Source organism: Zootoca vivipara, chromosome 8 (assembly GCF_965207765.1).
Source record: "Zootoca vivipara chromosome 8, rZooViv2.hap1.1, whole genome shotgun sequence".
Taxonomy (NCBI): Eukaryota; Metazoa; Chordata; class Lepidosauria; order Squamata; family Lacertidae; genus Zootoca; species Zootoca vivipara.
In genome coordinates, this window is record NC_142591.1 from 49437137 (window position 1) to 49456421 (window position 19285).

The 19285-nt window shown below is 41.0% G+C and overlaps 1 protein-coding gene across 1 annotated transcript in view; it reads right to left on the reverse strand.

Annotated features, from left to right (window-relative positions):
- ST18 (ST18 C2H2C-type zinc finger transcription factor) overlaps positions 1-19285 on the reverse strand; it is a 66399-nt gene that overhangs the window by 12686 nt on the left and 34428 nt on the right. The window contains 5 exon segments of the mRNA XM_088675488.1: positions 1631-1699; positions 2302-2364; positions 4307-4316; positions 5827-6028; positions 12870-13115. Coding sequence (XP_088531614.1) covers positions 1631-1699; positions 2302-2364; positions 4307-4316; positions 5827-6028; positions 12870-13115 — 590 coding nt within the window.

The following is a 19285-nucleotide window of genomic DNA, read 5'->3' on the forward strand; positions in this document are numbered from 1 at the left end:
GATAGGGATGGGAGATAATCATGTCTGAAATCCTGGAGAGCCACTGTGAATGGCACAGGCAATACTGAGCTAGATGGACCAACTCAGAAGAAGGCAGGTTCATATGTTCCTAGCAATTACACAGGCAGTAGCCCACAGGTTCCAATGGCCCAATGACGTTATGCACAGCGCTCACTATTGCAACCAATGCACCAGTTCTGAAGACAGTCACATTTCCTCAAGATGCTACAGTGGGAATGCGGGAGGAGATGTGATTAATTCTCAAACAGAAATGCTGCCCTCGAGAAAGATGTCTGCATTCCTCATAACAAATTAGTAACCAGCTCTGTATTTGTTGCACTTTTTCAAGCTGCACTACATGAACACAGGATTCTGTCAAGCATTCTTGGAAGCCTTCGCCAGACTTTATCCAAGCATCTTCATCAGCCAAAAAGCTCCCAATGATAACTGGGTGACTGCCTGCCAACCTTCCTCTTCAATAATAAGGCCAGATGCCCAGATTGCTCAGGCCTCCTTAAGAACCTCCACAACCACTCTTTTGTTTGTGACTTTTCTCTGCAGTATATGGACTCATCTGATTTAATGCTTGCCTCAGCCACATGCAGAGGGGTATGTCTAGTGGCAAAGGATAAAAAGGAAAGATTTGCAGGCTTGGTTTGGATAAACACTCACATTTTAAAGCTTAGCCCAAGTACTTTGATCTGAAAAACCAGACTGCTTATTTTGTGAGATCCAGCCATCTTGCAAGACTTGGTATTTCCAGCTGGCTTTCAAAATATGAGAATAACATTTTCTTTCCCAACATTTAGACACATCTACTTCAAGACCTGACAAACAGTAAGATTCTCTCCCCTTCCTCTGATTTACACCTGCTGCGTGGGATAAGACTGCTCCCAAATTCCCTTAGCCAGGGCAGTTCAACTCCCTTCTGGTGCAAACCCAACAACCTTGTCCCCGTGGGAGGTGACTATTACTATTACTATAGCTATACCTCTTACAGTGGCAGGATTGCATGAGTGAAAGGGGACAAACTGGACAGGTATGGGGCAGAATGGCAGAGGTGTAGAAGTTAGACACTGACAAGTGGGATCTGCAACACAGTAAAGTATTTCCCCTAACCTTTTCTGCACTTCTGCAAACCCTGGAGTTTCCCCAAGCCTGTTAATATCCCCCTTTTGGACGTGGCTGTCACATGTGGAAAAATAGTTAATTACGAGACCTGTAACAAAATATTGAAGTGTGGAGTTTTCCTGTTTGGAATTAATTCAGAAGTGAATTAATAATCATGCAGTCTCTGGACAATGGGGAGACAGACATCTTTAGGCCTACTTTGATAGCATTTGCACCCATCCAGGCTTATTCCCTGCCTGGCTACATGCTACCCTTTGCCACCATATCCAGGACACCATATCATGTGTCCATGACCAAAATCTAGCACTGGAGCAAGAGCTGGACTAGTAGTGCATTCTACAGAAAGCTGGAGTTGTTACCCCAGAGGCTGAGCGAACACCTGCTCCGCAGCTCTACTGGTTTCTGTTGCTGAACAAGCAGACTGAGTTTTGAAGTAAGTAAAATATGTAGGCAGAGAACAGCAACGAACCCCTCCCTCTCCTTTGATACTAATACTCACTTAAGCTCTTGAGAGTTGGCAGCCATCAAGGATTTTAAGGTCTTGTCAGCCAACGGGCAGCCAGAAACACTAGAAAAGAACAAACGTGAAATAGGCTTCCTTGAATATACCTCAGCAAAAATTAAAAGATTGCACTAAAAATATTTAACCATTTAAATTAAAAAACAGATCACAGAGCAACCGCTTGTAAACAAATCCCTTCTTAGTTTCCTTCATCCCCATAGGGATGTGAAGGAAGAGTGTAGTAGAGGATTCTATCCCTCATAGACCACAGAACTCCTTGTGGTTCAGATGATGCATTTCAACTGCTACAGGGACTAAGCTGGATCTTGGTCATCACAGAAACCATCGCATAAGGAGCTCCATTCAGCACAAAGTAGGAACTGGGCCTTTAGTAGCATTTACCCTTTGGAACCCTCTCCTGTTGCATATCCGACAAGCTCTGCCTCTGTTATCTTTTTGGCACTTACTGCAGACCTTCCTTTTAAATGGAGCTTTTTATCCACATCTGCATCTGTACTGGATTTCAGCTCTGTGTTTTTATATGTTTTTATTGCTAAATTGTTCAGGTTGTTATTATGGGATGAGGTCTGTAGTGTATATGAAGTAAGTAAGTAAAAATTCCACAACATCATGCCTTCATTTTGTTATTAATTGCTCTCACTTTTTACCTGCGGTGCGATGCATAGTTTCCAGTCACATGACCACTGCCATCACATCCTGGCGTTGGGCACCTAAAGAAATAAAATGGAAATGCAGATACACATACAGTTGTTGTACATCTCTCTTATTGAACTGTGTGATAAACATACAAAGATGGAGAATTGTTTCCTACATAAACTGCGCAAGTCCAAAGCAAGACTTTAAAAAGGTGAATGAAGGTAGGGTGGAAGTCATATTTTAATATTTGTATTAATATCATTTCTATGGATATGTCCATTGCTCCTCTTCCCCCCCCCCCGTTTTCTTGGAGACTTTTTCTTTTTTCTTTTTTTGAACTTTGGGGAAAAAATTGCTTTATGTATATACAAAGCTGAAGAAAATGTGGTGTATGTGAAATGTAATTTTGATATTGGTTATTAGATATGTAAACTAAATAAAGATTATTGTAAAAAAAGAGAGAGAATTGTTTCCTACATGGGAACACCCCTCTATTACATACCCATAGATATATATGAGGTGCCCTACTGTGCCAAGAAATATTAGTGTAAGTGAGAGATACTCCCAGGCCTTTCAGTGATTGCATCAAAAAAAATTCATGCCATTGAAACAAACAAAATGAACTTAGGTGATAGTCAAATAAATTTTACTCAGAGTAGACCCGCTGAAATTAATGAACATGAGGATGTTAGGGCTATTTATTTCAGTATGTCTACTCTGTGTAAATTTTAGTCAAGTACCACTCAATGAGTTTCTACACTACATTTCCCAATTTGTGCTAATATTTCTCCAAGTGTATTACGATTCATTAATTTATGTACTGCTTCCATGCCCAAATGCTGTCTTAAGTGATACACAATAATGTGGAGAGGCATGGGAAGATGCTTATGTGTATGAACCATCCTTACATTTGTCTGAAATGATACACTTCATAATAGTACCTTTTTCTTATCACATCAAACATATTATGACAGTGAAGATGAGTTCAGAGCAGAGCTGAAGATTCTCAGAAGGCATGGATGCAATAACTTTCATATTCTTGTAAAAAACACTATACTAGTTCAGCATTGGGTGCCCATAGACTCTTAATTCACCACAGGCATTTTTTTCCCCAGGGGGGAAAGTTCAATTTAATGTTTTTTTTAAAAATGTTGTGTATGGATCTGGATTCACACCCCTTGCTATATATTTACAATATGTGTAATATTAAAAGCTGATGTGACCTTGTGATTTAGATGGGCCAGGTTCACCAAGACACTGTAACAGTAACGAACCTGAGGGCCCTAGAATATGAGAAACTGCCATTTTCTGAAAAGGGCTCACCTATTCCATTTTTTAATAGGTCAATTGTTAGCCCCCACCCCCCCAATTATTTTTTAAAAAATCCAGAGACTGCATTTGGGTCCCAGCTACTACTTTGTTATTTCTTCAGAAGCAAAATTATTCTCTTAGTTAATCCTCCCAAAGCAGTGTTGATGCATGGACCACAAAGTAATATTTTAAAAACAAGCATAGAATGCACCATATTTTTTTTTAAGAACTAGTGTATCATTTAGACAACTTATTCCATTTTGTGTCATACAGCTGCTTTGGTATAAATATAATCACCACAGAGACCATTAATATTTAAAAATATGTAATCTATATTTATAATGAAGAAAGTTCATTGTAATTGAGCCTCAGAGGTAGAATTTTTCTTTACAATTGCTATTGTCATTATAGGTGCTTCCTCACGATGGAGCCATTTGTATTGCTCATTAAACTACCTATTCTGCCGGTGAATATTTAGTAAATGTCCTCTGCCCTCAGTGTTACCTTTAGAATCTTTAAATGGCAAGTCTTAAGTGTTTATGAATTAAATTGTGTAGCCAAGCACATTTTGGGTACATATCAGCATGCAGAGCAAGTATTACGGATGCTTTAAAATCCCATACAAGGCTTGGAGTTATTGAAGAAATTATGTTCAGTCATTAAGGTAGTAAATGGCTGTGTGGATCCCTGGAATTAATGTCACACAGCAACAGATCTTTAAATAGAAATTTAATAAATAGTAAAAAAAAATAAAAATAAAGTGTCATGGGGAAATTATTGCTTTTCCTTCCGTTAGCTTCATCAACATTTGTGTTCTTTAAAAAGGCAAAGCTAACACATAAGTGTGGATACAATATGGTGAGCAGTCTTTAGATTTAGATTGGGGCATGCTGCCTCAAAAAAGATTTGGCCCATGGGAACAGTAATATCTGGAGGAGGGCTTCTAAATCCATAAGGCAAAATGTCAGAGACAGAATTGATATCAAAGTATTTGGTGATGAATAAATGAAATTATAGAAAACAGAGATAGAGGCTGCATTCATGTGGCTATTTATTCCATTTTCACAACTTCTTCCTATCTATTAAGTTCTGCATTATGTTTGAGCTTTCACATGGTGTAAAAGCCAGCTCTGGAACTATAGTGGAATATAGCACAAGCTTAGTATTCATTTCTGTGTTACTTGCTTCCAGAAAAAAACCTGTTGGCAAATAATGTGGAAATGAGTGATATATCCCACTATATTCCAGAAGTGGCTTATATACGGTATCATGTGGAAACTGAAATAGAATGTGGAAATTAATATTTAGGAAAACATTGTGGAAACGGAAACACTTCTCAGCCTTTTCGCTAAGATCAAGTGTAAAACGGAATAAACCGCCTTGTGAATGCTTCCAGAGAAAGATAAAGAATATCAACTATTAATGATACATTGATCATATGAAACTGACTGATTACTACACCAGTGTGGTGTAGTGGTTAAGAGCGGTAGACTCGTAATCTGGGGAACCAGGTTCGCATCTTTGCTCCTCCACATGCAGCTGCTGGGTGACCTTGGGCAAGTCACACTTCTTTGAAGTCTCTCAGCCCCACTCACCGCACAGAGTGTTTGTTATGGGGGAGGAAGGGAAAGGAGAATGTTAGCTGCTTTGAGACTCCTTCGGGTAGTGATAAAGCGGGATATCAAATCCAAACTCTTCTGATTACATATCAACAACTGCTCTATTAGAAACCAAGCTCTTCTTGGGCAGAGTTAACTTTTTGCAACAAACACATTCTGTTGTCCTTTTGTGTTCCCACAGAATTGTAGCATTCAAACAGGCCTGCCTGTAGATTGGTTTCAGGTACAGCAAACAGGAACTATAATATTTTTCCATCCAAAAGACACCCCCTATTTTGGGGGACTCAGATCTAAGAAAATGGTGGGCGATGGCTCAGAGTATAAGATGCCCCCTAATTTTTGACATTATTTTTTTAGGGGAAAAACCTACTCTTATACACAGAAATATACGGTAATTATTTGTGGGATCCAACCCCTTGCAGGATATAGATGACCTGTTTATGAAGTGATCATTTCCCTGAAGATTTCATACTTGCTATGTGGCATGAGCCAAAAGCAAAGGAGAATATTGCCCCAAATATATCCAGAGATTTAAAGTCCAGCGCTGAAAAGGAAGATGTAATGGCACCCAATATTCTGCAGTGTAAATTAGGGATGAGGTCCAACGTTTCTTCACCCTGGGCAAATCAGCAGTGTATGTGTGGAGTTCTCAAGCCCATAGATAACAAAAAGGAAAGGAATGTTTTGTGACTCACGTGATTAGTTCCTTTTTGAGATCTCTTGAATGGAGCTTAGATTTTGGACTAGGGACCGAGACATCTGAGTATCTTTTTTCATCCAGGCTTTCAGGACAGCTCGCAGGATCTTTCTGAAATAATAAAAAAAGTATGAGGTGTTTCTATCTTCAACACAATACTGGTAGCTAGAGCTTAACCAAAATTTCTCAGAAGACCTATTTCTGAGCCCCCCCCCCTTTTCCCCTAGGAGAAAGTAGCTGTTGCTTCCAACATCAGCAAGACAAAGACAAAACCTTGGGGTGGGAGGAGTTAAGGTGCCAACCTATGGCCACTGCTAATGGAAAGGCTCAGCCCCAAGAAACTGTTTGAGAATTTCTCCTGTCCTTGGGGAAATTTGGTAAAAAATGCTCCCCTAATTCTTCTGCTGATAATATCTCTGATGGAGCCCTTCTGGGGGTTTCCCTAGCCCAAGGCTACCAACCCATAAGGCAAGGTGAGGTGGCAGGATCCACATGGGCAGCTGATCCCAATGATAGATCTTCATTCATCTCTTCTTCCCTGGTAGGGAGGGGCCCCCACCATATTGCGATTCACTGCAGGTACCAAAATGTCTTGGGCTGACCCTGCTTCATCCCCTGAGGTTCAGTTGCCTTCATTAGGAACCAAGGCTTTAGCATAGCAAGCCCTGTCCTGTGCAGCTTCAGCAAGAACTCCCCCTGCTTTCTTTCAGACATCTCTTAAAAGCTGTGCTTTTTTAGGTAGGCCCTCACCTTTTCTTTTCTTTTTAACTAGCCATTATCTATTGCTGCTTTTTAATTATGTTTTACCTAGATTGATTGCTTTTACTGCATTGCATGCTGTAAGATATTGCTTGAATGCCAAGGTTGCAGGTTCAATCTGTGTATGGGACAGCTGCATATTCTCCTGCATTGCAGGAGGTTGGACAAGATGATCGTTAGGTATCTTCCAACTCTACAATTATAGGATTCTATGAAAGTGCAGATCACAAATATTCAAATAATAAATAGAAAGGAGAAACTTGAGAGGCCATTCATGTGCACCACAAATGCTGACTACTGTGAAATGGTCAGTTGATTCAGAGAAATAAGCTACCACTTACAGGTAGGTAGCCGTGTTGGTCTGAGTCGAAGCAAAATAAAAAAAATTCCTTCAGTAGCACCTTAAAGACCAACTAAGTTTTTATTTTGGTATGAGCTTTCGTGTGCATGCACACTTCTTCAGATACACACTGATAACAAGCTAACAAGCTTACTTCCAGTTAAGACCTCTCTCTCTCTCTCTCTTTATAAAGGTGGGGGGAATGTGTACAAAAGCTGAACTTCCCCATTATTCCCAGAACAGTCTGCCAAACTGCAGACTGTATTTGTGTGTATGTGTTGGGGGTGGGTGGGAAGGAAGCTCCACTAGTTTCAAGTTGAGTTCTTGCCAGTGTGCATATTCCTATGTGCACACAGAACGACAAAAATAAATGAATGAAATTCCATTAATGTGCAGATGGACATTTATATTGATTTCTGCAAAGACCAGAACATAATGACAACACGAATAACAGATAATAGCATCTGGCACTTTCAACGTTTTAAACCCTGGAATCTTTGGAGAACTGACAGTTGAACTAAACTGACAGCTCCAGTTATTTCTCAACACTTTCCTTTTGGAGAAAGTGTGAGCCTCTTCCAAATTCAGGATTATATTTTTTAAGGGGCATCTGGACAGGCCATTTCTCAGTGTACGAGGGAGACAATATTTTCTAGAAATGACCAACAAAATCAGCCAACTGTTGTGCAGATGAACCAGAAAATAAATTAAAAATAGATTATTTTATTTTACTCTGAGGCAACTTACACCCTTATAATTTGACAAGTTTCTAAGACTCCTGCCATCATGTAGTGTTGGAAAAAATGTAGAATTTTTTAAAAAAACATTTCAGAGACAGTAAGTTGACTTTGGAGGATCAGGAAGCTTGTGGGTTGGATGATGCGATGCGAGCTTGACTTGTGAGGAAAGTTTCAGATCTTTTTAAAAAGAGTGGTGCACAAAACACTCAAACCTACAACATTTAAGCAGAGAATCGCTAGGTGCTGAAAATCTTGGCAGCAATTTTTGTATATAGTATTGCCTCCATCAAGGTTTTGTGTACTCAGATCCAAAGTTTCTTCTTTAATTCACAGAAATGTTTTGGGGTTGTTATATTTTTTACTTCTACAGCTGCAATAATAATAATAATAATAATAATAATAATAATAATTTATTTAAACCCCACCCATCTGGACTGAGGCAATTTAGGGCTTTAAAGGTCAGCACCAACACTTTGAATTGTGCTCGGAAATGTACTGGGAGCCAATGTAGATCTTTCAAGACCGGTGTTATGTGGTCTCGGCGGCCGTTCCCAGCCACCAGTCTAGCTGCCGCATTCTGGATTAATTGTAGTTTCCGAGTCACCTTCAAAGGTAGCCCCACATAGAGCGCATTGCAGTAGTCCAAGCGGGAGATAACTAGAGCATGCACAACTCTGGTAAAACAGTCCACGGGCAGGTAGGGTCTCAGCCTGCGTACCAGATGGAGCTGATAGACCGCTGCCCTGCACACAGAATTGACCTGCGCCTCCATGGACAGCTGTGAGTCCAAAATTACTCCCAGGCTGCGCACCTGGTCCTTCAGGTGCACAGTTACCCCATTCAGAACCAGGGAATCCCCCACACCTGCCCGCCTCCTGTCCCCCACGAACAGTACTTCTGTCTTGTCAGGATTCAACCTCAATCTGTTAGCCACCATCCATCCTCCAACCGCCTCCAGGCACTCAAGGCAATCTATTGGATAAATCCCATCACTATCTCCAGGGATTTTCTAGATTCACTATGGAACAATTTTCCCTTTTGGAAACTTGGCTCATATCACCAGCAACAGGACTCAGTTGTGAGTTTGGTTCATTGGATGGGTTCAAATCAACACCAGCGGAATCAAAGTAAGTTTATATTGAAATCACTCATTATCCTGGTTTACCACTTCTTTATTAACAAACAAGTGTTTTAGCATGTCTATGACTAAAATGTGAGCATCTGTGTCACAACAAACACACTCCTCCCTCCTCTTCCATCACCACAAATGCAGCAACTGCTGAGGACCCAGGAAGATAAGGCACTTCTTTAGCAAGGTCAACCTCAGAGATAGGAACAAGCACAACAATCTTGTCTTGCAATTACTACCCCTGTCACAAGCTGCCTCATAACTCTTTGGTGGTTTATCTTCCTTGTGGCTCCTGTATAGTCCTCTCTGATCATACCCACTTGCACCTTACATGTTTTCAGCCAGCCTCGTGTTCTCCTAACCCCTTTGCCTCGTGTTCTCCTAACCCCTGGGTGCTGCTGCCAAAAAATTAAAGCAAGATGCTCAACAATAACATCAACAAAAAGTGGGCCTGTATGGCAATTGTCCTCCTAAGGAGAATGTCACTTCAACACAAGGTTTTTTTTTTATAAAAAAACTATCACCTGTGAGATTGCTCAGGACCAGAAGACACACATAATTCACGAAGGCACAGCTTTAAAATGGTTGATTGTTGCAGCTGACTTATTGCAGCATGTTATTTGAGGAAACAGTTATGGCTAAGCAAGTAGAAAAATACTTTCTGTGAAGAAGGTATAAGGTTCAATTCCTGGTATTTCTCAAGTAGGGCTGGGAAACCCTGGAGGGTCATTGCTAGTCAGTGCAGACCATGGGAGTCAATGAGGTGCCCTCTTCTACTACCACCACCACCCCTGATCATTGACTAGCTGGGGCAGGTCAGAGGTAAAATATACGTGTGTGGTAGGGGGGGCCCACCGGTTTGGCTACTTCTGGTGCAAGCAGTATTGAACTACATGGACCAGTGATCCTTTAGAACTGAAATCTGAGCAGTTGTATCACAAGTTTACGTAAGCTTTCCTATGTTTAATATTGGTATGCAGCAGTTATCCAAAAGATTCAGGAATCCCCCCCCCCATACTATGTGGGAATTAGACTCTAGTTCCCATTTGCAGACAGCCCTGGGTTGTTTGGCCCTTTAAGTAGTTCTCTTTTCCCTTCCTATAAAAAATTACGCAAGACACTCTTCTTTTAAAGTTCAAACAACATGTACTGTAACTTTTTGTACTTGCAGATTAAATATACAATGCAGGTAGGTGATACTTAAGTTGCTAAAACATGGATTTGTATCTAAGACTGACTAACATTTACAGACTGACTGAAACTCTGAGGCAGACAGCAGCCTAACACAACATACCTGCTGCTCTAACTGTTAAGACTCTTAAACTAACAGCTATAACTGAAATAACTGCCATAACTGCCTTAGGCGTATGACATCGCAGAGTTCTACATCTCTTGCAATTAACCCTTTACATATGCATTTCGGATGCTAACATCCCACAGACTCTTCACTCGCAAAATTTACACTGGCACGGAGAGGAAACCCTCATTTTCTGCATTTTGACCAAAATAGCTTTATCAGCATGAAACTGCCATGGCAGCAAAAAAATAATATGACCTCCACCTGGCAGCCATTTTGTCTGTACCGTTCAGTTACAGGGATATATAAAGCTGAACAAACTGTTCTGATTTCTGTTAATTTATCAAAGTGTCAGTCGGTTGGCATAAAAGGGTCAATGCTGGTGTTTTTTTTTCTGTCATAAGAGAAAGTCCAAATAAACCTCCACTTTGCCTTGATCTGGCAACAAGTTCCTATGGAAAACATGGCCAAAAAGATGGAATGGGGAAGAAAACAAACAAACAAACAAGCAGAAAAAAAACACCCCACAACATCCTGCCAAGGCTCAATAAACATAAAAATGAAAAGAACATAACAAAAATCAAGGAAATCACCAGGTTTAAATTATAATTTAGTACAGTATCTCTTACAAATGATGAATTACTTTATGTAAATATTTGTCTTATTTATGAAGGGGTGGGCAGGGGACCACAGCTGCATTTTTTGTTTTCTATTCAGTTTCTATTGTAGGCCAAATTGATGTGCCATGTTGACATGCATATTGATGTTCTCTTCTAGTTTCTTTGTGAGGAACACAGAGAAGTAAATGGGATGCGGCTTATATATTTTTAAAAAAATATGTGCTTGATTTCTTTAATGTCTAAATCTGAGCATTAGCTTTGGGTCAAGCTACAGATGACAGCAGCAGATCTGTGTCTTTAAACCATGGATCTATACCAGTTTAACAACAACAACAACAACTAGTAATAATAATAATAATAATAATAATAATAATAATAATAATAATAATAATAATAATATATTTATAGTCCGCCCATCTGGCTGGGTTTCCCCAGCCACTCTGGACAGCTCCCAACCATTTATTAAAAACACAATACAGCATTAAACATTAAAAACTTCCCTAAACAGGGCTGCCTTCAGATGTCTTTTAAAAGTAAGATAGTTGCTTATTTACTTGATATCTGATGGGAGGGCGTTCCAGAGAAGGCCCTCTGCCTGGTTCCCTGTAACTTCACCTCTTGCAAGTGAGGGAACCACCAGAAGGCCCTCGGCGCTGGACCTCAGTGTCCGGACTGAACAATGGGGGTGGAGATGCTCCTTCAGGTATACTGGACTGAGGCCGTTTGGGGCTTTAAAGGTCAGCACCAACACTTTGAATTGTGCTCGGAAACATACTGGGAGCCAATGTAGGTCTTTCGAGACTGGTGTTATGTGATCTCGGCAGCCACTCCCAGTCACCAGTCTAGCTGCTGCATTCTGGATTAATTGAAGTTTCTGAGTTACCTTCAAAGGTAGCCCCACGTAGAGCATAGTTTTATGCTTAACAAGCAGCAAAGATGGAATCTGAAGTGTGTGGGGAAAGGATAGATAGCCATGGGGCTCTTATCCATTGCTTGCCTTTATGCCCCCTCCCTAGCCAGGTTCACTTCCAGTGTCAGTACCAGACTGGATAAAAAAATGACCTTGGGGGAGAGGCTGCAGGATGCCAATGGGAAGCAGCGGACAGAGGTTTCAGCACCCTACATCACTGCTTTTTAAGTGTACCACCATTTTACATATGATTGGGCAGGCCTGCACATTCATCCAGGAAGTCTGTACTTCATAAATCTTAGCTCTATGAGTTTGATCACATGATAGCAGAGACTTTTATATTTTGACCTCATATTTCCCTAGGGATAAGAGATGTATAGCCAAAGGGTTGAGACTTAATCAAAGTATTTTAAATGCTAAGATTTAATGTTGAGTTTGCTGAGAGAGAGAGAAAAGCCTTTGGAAGACCTTCATTGTTCTAGCAAATCTCTTTAAAGAAGTGATATTGCTAGGAAAGCAAAAATTACCATCTCTCTCTAAATCATGATGTATAAAGAATATGAATGCATAGCAGATCAGAGATAAAGCTGGGTTATAACTTTAATTCTTAATGTCTACCATGGAAGTGTGAACTTTAATTATAAATTGATCATATCATATATACAGAGCTAGAATGCAGTCCCCCCCCCCTTTTTAAAGGATATAAGATGCTTTCATTATTCCCTACATAAACTGGTTCCCAAAATGTGATGCTACTTTCTAGGAATACTGATCATGCTTTCTAGAATCCATGATTTACAGAGCAATCCTGTATGCATCTAATCAGAAGTAAGCCTCATTGAGTTCAATAGGACTTATTCCCAGGTATTTGGATACAGGATCATAACTTCATTGGCTTTCATAACGGTTCTAACTGCACATCTTCCGTAATCCCTCTTTCTATAGGTCAGGAAGGAAACATCCTCATTAGCACCCTAATTCTTAGTACACTGTCTCATTCTTACTCCCACCAAAATGAATAGTATCATAGACTTGCACATGGGCTTAGGAGTGGAGTGTTAGCTGCCAGAGCTCAAACTGGGTACTGTAAAACAAATTATTCCAAGATGAACAATCCCCTCCATGGTGTATCCTGATAAATATATATATATATATACCTCTTTCTCTTCCCCCTTTCTCGCCTGGCTCTTGCTATAGTTGATTGGCGTATCCCATCCTTCCTTCTCACACAATGCCTGGTAGAAGGTGGCATTGACCAGAATGCTGCCTGTTTTGAAGGGAGAAGAGGCAGGAGTGGGGGCTGTTGTACTGAAAGGCGTTAGCGGAGTACCCTTTTCTTGGTGCCGGTTCTTTTTCATGCTCAAATCGAGGGTGCCATTTTCATCCACTTCTATATCAGCTCCCTGATACCCAAGAGGAAAGAGAGAAATGTTTAGAGTGTGAACAGTTTGCAGCAACAACATAATAAGACTTGCAGAGCTTTTAAGGGATAAGTGGAAATGCCTGCTTTTATTTAAATTTATCTAAATCTAAAAAACCAGCTTTTCGATTTACACCCGTTAATATTTAATTCTTAGGCGGACTTAAGAGATACCTCTATAATGCTCTTTCCATGTTTCTATGCTTAAACACAGTAAGCAGAATAAGATGCTTCTTAAATGTAAACTATATGTACTAAATCTGAGGGTTTTTTTTACAAAAAAAGTTTAGCATTAAATCTCCTGAATCATTTCACTTTTACAGAGAACTATGATCCCCTTTCAGATAAAAGCATTAATTCACTGCTTAGCTCATCAACAGTATTATTATATTTCATCCACCCCCACACTCTCACAGTATTGCAACATCTGTATCAGAGGGGGAGGGGAAACAAATGTACAAATCAGACCCAAGGGGAGCATTCGTCATGGGTCTTTTATACAGTATATCAGTGACAATCTCACTTTATCTCAAATGGAGCTTGAATTATAAAGATCTTTTAAAAGGTTTACTGTAATCAAGAGGTCCAGACTGTGTCCTTCCCTGAAATGCAGAGCTCCATTGTGGACTGAGATGCAAGTTGTTATTCTTCATGGTGGCCCTTATTCTGCCATAAGGCCAAACTCTGTCATGCCTCTGAATGTTATGTGTGAATCATATTTCTCATCTGCTTCACCATATTAAGAACATAAGAGCCTGCTTGATGAGGGCAGTGGACCATCTAGTCCAGCTTCCTGCTCTCGCAGTGGCCAACCAGAGGCCTACACAAAGCCTGCAAGCAAGTTCTCAGTGCAACAGCACACTCTTCTCATTTGTACAGAGAAATCTACCAGTTAAGTTAGTAGTTGTACAACAGTGTCTACACAGGGTAGAACGTCTGCTCCCTGCATCAGTCAAATGGCAGGTGCCTCCCAGGACCTTATAGTACAGAGGAAGAACTGGGGCACTGCACTGGATTCTCTGATTATGATTTATCAGGGCCAGCCCAAGACATTTTGGCACCTGAGGCATACCACAAACTGGTGTCCCCCACCGAGGAAGAAAGAGTGAGTGAAGATCTACATTAGGAACATGGAAGGAGTAAAGATCCACACGGGGAACAAGGGTAGGAGGAGACCAACAGATCTGGCCTGCAAGGGGTGTGCCACTACAGCAACAGTAACAGCCGATGCATTCATTGGATGCCAGATCTCTTGCCCCTGTGGATCCTGTCACTTGAGGTGGTCAACTCTGCTTGATCAGCAGTCTGCTTGATCAGCAGTCAGGTCAAAGGGCTTCAGAAGAGGCAAGGATTCACTATGCCAATAGTTTCCATACACCCTTGCCTGTTCATTTGTATTGTATCTGACAGAACAGCCAGAGAAGTTCACTGGGGGAAATCTATATCACACATCCAAGAGGTCTGGACTAGAAGAAGAGGAAAGTTTTTCTTCTAACTGTGGAAGGGAGGAGGAGGAGCAATTACCAATGGAGAGATTCAGTAGACAGCCAAGTGCTGCTTAGGGATGGATGGGTGATATGTGGAATAGTGTTTCTGGTATGCATCTCCTTAAGAGCAGAACTATACAGAACTCCAAAGCACTAGTTACATATCAGGCATACAATAATAATAAATAAAAATAATAAATTTCTATTTGTATCCCACACACCCTGGCCAAAGCCAGGCTCAGTCATCTTACATCAATTATTCCAAATATTTATTTAAAATGCAGAGTAAAATCATGCGGAGTAAAATAACCAACACCTGGAAATGAAGTGTCAGGGGGGCCTTCCTACAGGGAGCCTCCTCCCCTCTTGCTGACCAGCACTTCGCCCAGTGAGAGCAGCAGTGGTGGGTCAGGTGAGGGGAATCAGGAAGTGAGCGGGATGGAGGTGTCAGGGCTCAGCGATGTTAGAGAGTCCCTGCGCCGCCAGGACCAAGAGGTGGAGGGGAGCAGGCAGCCCCTTCCGGCGCCCAAATTAAGGCGCGCCACCAAACGTAAGGTTGGGAGGAGGCGTTTCGGGATGCCCAAGCTCTTATGCTGGTCCCGTAGCTGGAAACGTCCACTCCTGGATTCTGCGAGTGACTGAGAGGTCATGTTTACTGCTATCTCTGCACTGTGACTACTATGCACCATAAAACTCTCAAAGACAGAGAGGACTCGGGCGTCTTTACTCAAGAGTAGCCGCAACAACACCATTACATGAAGGGTCAAGTGATAATAATAATAATAATAATAATAATAATAATAATAATAATAATATATTTGTACCCCGCCCATCCGGCTGGGTCTCCCCAGCCACTCTGGGCGGCTTCCAGGAAATCCTATGGCTGTGCCTGGCCCTGGAGGTCTCATACCTATTGTCTAATAACATCTGGCCTAATGCTTTACCTCACATGCCTGACAAACAACTCAGATGGTTGGCTAGAAAGGGGAGGGAGTCAAAAGGAGGGTCAAATGTTCCTCAAACTTTGTACAGTCAGCAAATATCTCAATGGCATCCAGTTGTGAATGTAGATGTCAGGTACAATGTTGATTCAAAGAAGGCCAACCACTTAACATAGACAATCCTGGTAGCAGCATCCAGTTAGCAGAAGAATTCCTGAGAAAAATAACTCATCTTGACCTAACTTGCTGCAGCTGCATCACTGTATGCTGCTTCTCAAAGCACGAGCCAGGAAATGTTATGCCTGCACGATGCTTAGACACAGGCCTAGACAAAATATCAGTTCATCTCAGTTCCTTTTGAAAAGTTGAAAACAATCAGGCCAATTGCCTGAGAGAGTGCAAGTTAGAAACTCTTGCGTTTGTTCCTCTCGTATGACAAAGTCCACATTTTCAATCCCCCAGCTTAAAGAGAGATATGCTTTATTATACTTATGGGAAGTAAATACACTTCTAATATGTTCATACACTAAGATGCTTTCGTTATATCTTTTTGCCCCTTTTTAGTAAATAGTTTAATCTCCTGTGATAGTTTTAAGCCCCGACTTTGACAGTACAGCTTATCCTGGATAATAACTTAGTAACCACAACATCTTATGCCATCTGTATAATATCAAATACATTTTTATATCAGCATTAAAAAAACCCTTACTTACAAAAATCCAAGATATTAACTGTATCACTGCCAGCTGAACCTCCCAGGACCTGAGCACATTGTTGCCATGATTACCCTTGTGTTTTTTTGGCTTCATAGCTGATATATAAGTACAGCCATGAAACAGAGCTACAAGTAATCAAGTTTAATGGCCACTGTAAAGTAAAATGCTAAACATTGTAGTTGCTGACATTTTTCATAGGGGAAAAAAAAAACTTGGGTTAAGTCTGCCTGACCAACATTCACATAAAATGCCAGACCTCTGTGACAGATGGCTTAGGAGAAGATGCCATGCAATGGGGGATGCAGTAGTTTTATAGTGCAAAAACCATAAATAGTGCAGATTTTCTGTCACTGACAAAATACCAGCAACTCAGAAGGCAGGAGACAGCAGCAAACAAATTCCATAAAACAGTCAAAGTCTTCTCAAATTAAATCACAGATCCAAACATGTCAGGAAACACATCTGACAGTTGGGAATCTGGCCTCATTTAGCAGCACCAAAGAGGCTTGGTTGGAAGACAATACACGTTTGTTGATGTGAATATGAAGATACTGGCGAGGGCTATCTTCTGTTGTGCAAGGGAGTTGGGTTGGTGAGTATGTACCTAATTCAGATCAGAAAATACCCGGGTTGTGTAACAAGAGTGCAGATGGGGTTTAAGTGAGCTCACAGATGTACACAACAATCAAATACAGTCACAGAGAAATAGCCCCTTGTGCTCACAGAAGGATGGATCCCATGTTTACAGCATGGCCTTTTTATTCAGTCCAATATAAAATTGCTATAACTTTTGCTGCAGTCTCCACAAATGCCAAGTGAAAGACTATCAGATTACCTCTCCCCCCCCCCATCATGCCCTTACTAGATCTTTCAGTGTTCTTTATTGTTCAAATGTTTTTAAATATCTGCATTGAAGTGATTACCAACAGAGAGTAATTTTTAAAGGATAGAATTGCCTGCTTTATTTATACAGCTTATTTTCATCCTGTCAAAGTAAAGATGTGTTTACATTAGTGCTATACTGAAACTACCTTCTGCTTTTTTTAACCATTCTCTACCAAATGACAAGAAAAGGAATTCCATTCAAAAAAATTCAGAAAGAGAGACAATGTTGCTGAAACTCTCCTGGGTTGGGTGCCACGTTTTTGTTGCAATTGATTTACTTCTGAGGTAGCTCAGAAATTTTTTGTATCCTTTCATCCTGTAGATAATTTATCCAGTGATCTGCATTCTGCAGCCTTCCTGGGTGCCTATACTTCCTGAAAACCCCATAACATCCTTGACTGGGTTTCCCATAAGCATGGGAGGATGGGAAGGCTGCCAACTGAGCATCTGTCAGCTGTTCATTATTAACTGTTAAGTGAAATCTGTTTACTTTTAAAGAAATCTGAATTGAAAGTTTTTTTTCCAAGGCACAAGGGAAAGCTTTCCATTTAAAAACACAATCAGTGAGAACTCTTAACTCAGAAACTGAGTAGTCAGGCTTCCTGCCCTTCAATTAAAACCGGGGGAAAGTATCATAAGGTACCTCCCTCCCAATGGGGCTTTTTCAGAGCAGAGGATGTGGGCAGCCAAGGAGGCTGCTGGAGAAATGTTTATTGGAAAGAAAACGCACACACCACCTTCAGATGCCTGGACTCAATCCCAAAGCATCTTGCAATCCTTTTGTGGACTCAATCCTTTTGTGGAGCAGAAAACTCTTGAGAAATTGGGGGCAGGCTTTGGCCCAGCAGTATTTTGCATGTCTTTGGGAGGTGAGCTATACTTTAAGAAGAATCATGAAGTTTCTCTCTCGAGATTAGTCACTTAGAGTGTGGGAGGGACACTGTATTATTCCTGGTTTATTTTTTATCTGCCAGAAAGAATGACAAAGATCATGCAGATTTTATTGTGTTGAACAGTATTTTTAAAAATGTTTTAGACTTTTTTTCCTAGGAATTGCCCAGAGAACATGTATTATTGAGTGGCCAATGCATAGTACAGTATAGCCAACAAACAAACTAACAAATATTAATTCTCAATATTCCTTTCTAATTCCTTTCAAGCAGGAGTGAAGCTCTGGCCTGCAGGCCAAATGTGGCCTACTAGGCCAACTCAGTCAGGACCCCTGAAAGTGCCCCTCATGTACTTCTGCTTTAAAGCCACCTGAACCAATGCCCATCACCACAACTTGAATCAGTAAGTTCAGTGACTTAATTATGTACTATGGAACGTATTTCAGTGATCCTCAGGAAGCAGTCCTCCCAGGGTTCTGACCAATGGGTCCAAAAACAATGGAACAACTGACAAGAACTTAGCAGTTCTTTTTATTTTATTTTAAAAAACACTTTCTGTGTTTTTTAGGGTTGTGTGCAACTAAGTGATACTCAGAGTAGACCTACTGAAATCAATGGATTCAAGTGAGTGATAGTGGGTCTACTCTGAGTATCACTTAATTGGACATCACCATTAGTGTTTAATAGGGTGGCGCTGTGGTCTAAACCACAGAGACTAGGGCTTGCCAATCAGAAGGTTGGCGGTTCGAATCCCTGTGACAGGGTGAGCTCCCATTGTTTGGTCCCAGCTCCTGCCCATCTAGCAGTTTGAAAGCACATCAAGTGCAAGTAGATAAATATGTACTGCTCCGGCGGGAAGGTAAACGGTGTTTCTGTGCGCTGCTCTGGTTCACCAGAAGCGGCTTATTCATGCTGGCCACATGACCCAGAAGCTGTCTGCGGACAAATGCTGGCTCCCTCAGCCTATGGAGCGAGATGAGCGCGCAACCCGAGTAGTCCGTGACTGGACCTTGCGGTCAGGGGTACCTTTACCTTTATTAGTGTTTAATACAGTGGAATAACTTTAAAATTAGATTACCTTTCTTTTGATTCTGGCAGCGCTGCTCTCTCTCTCTCTCTCTCCCTCCCTCCACACACACACACACACACACACACACACACACACACACACACACACACAAATATCTTTGGGTACAGTTCTGATTCACTTGTCAACTTCACCATTACTAACACA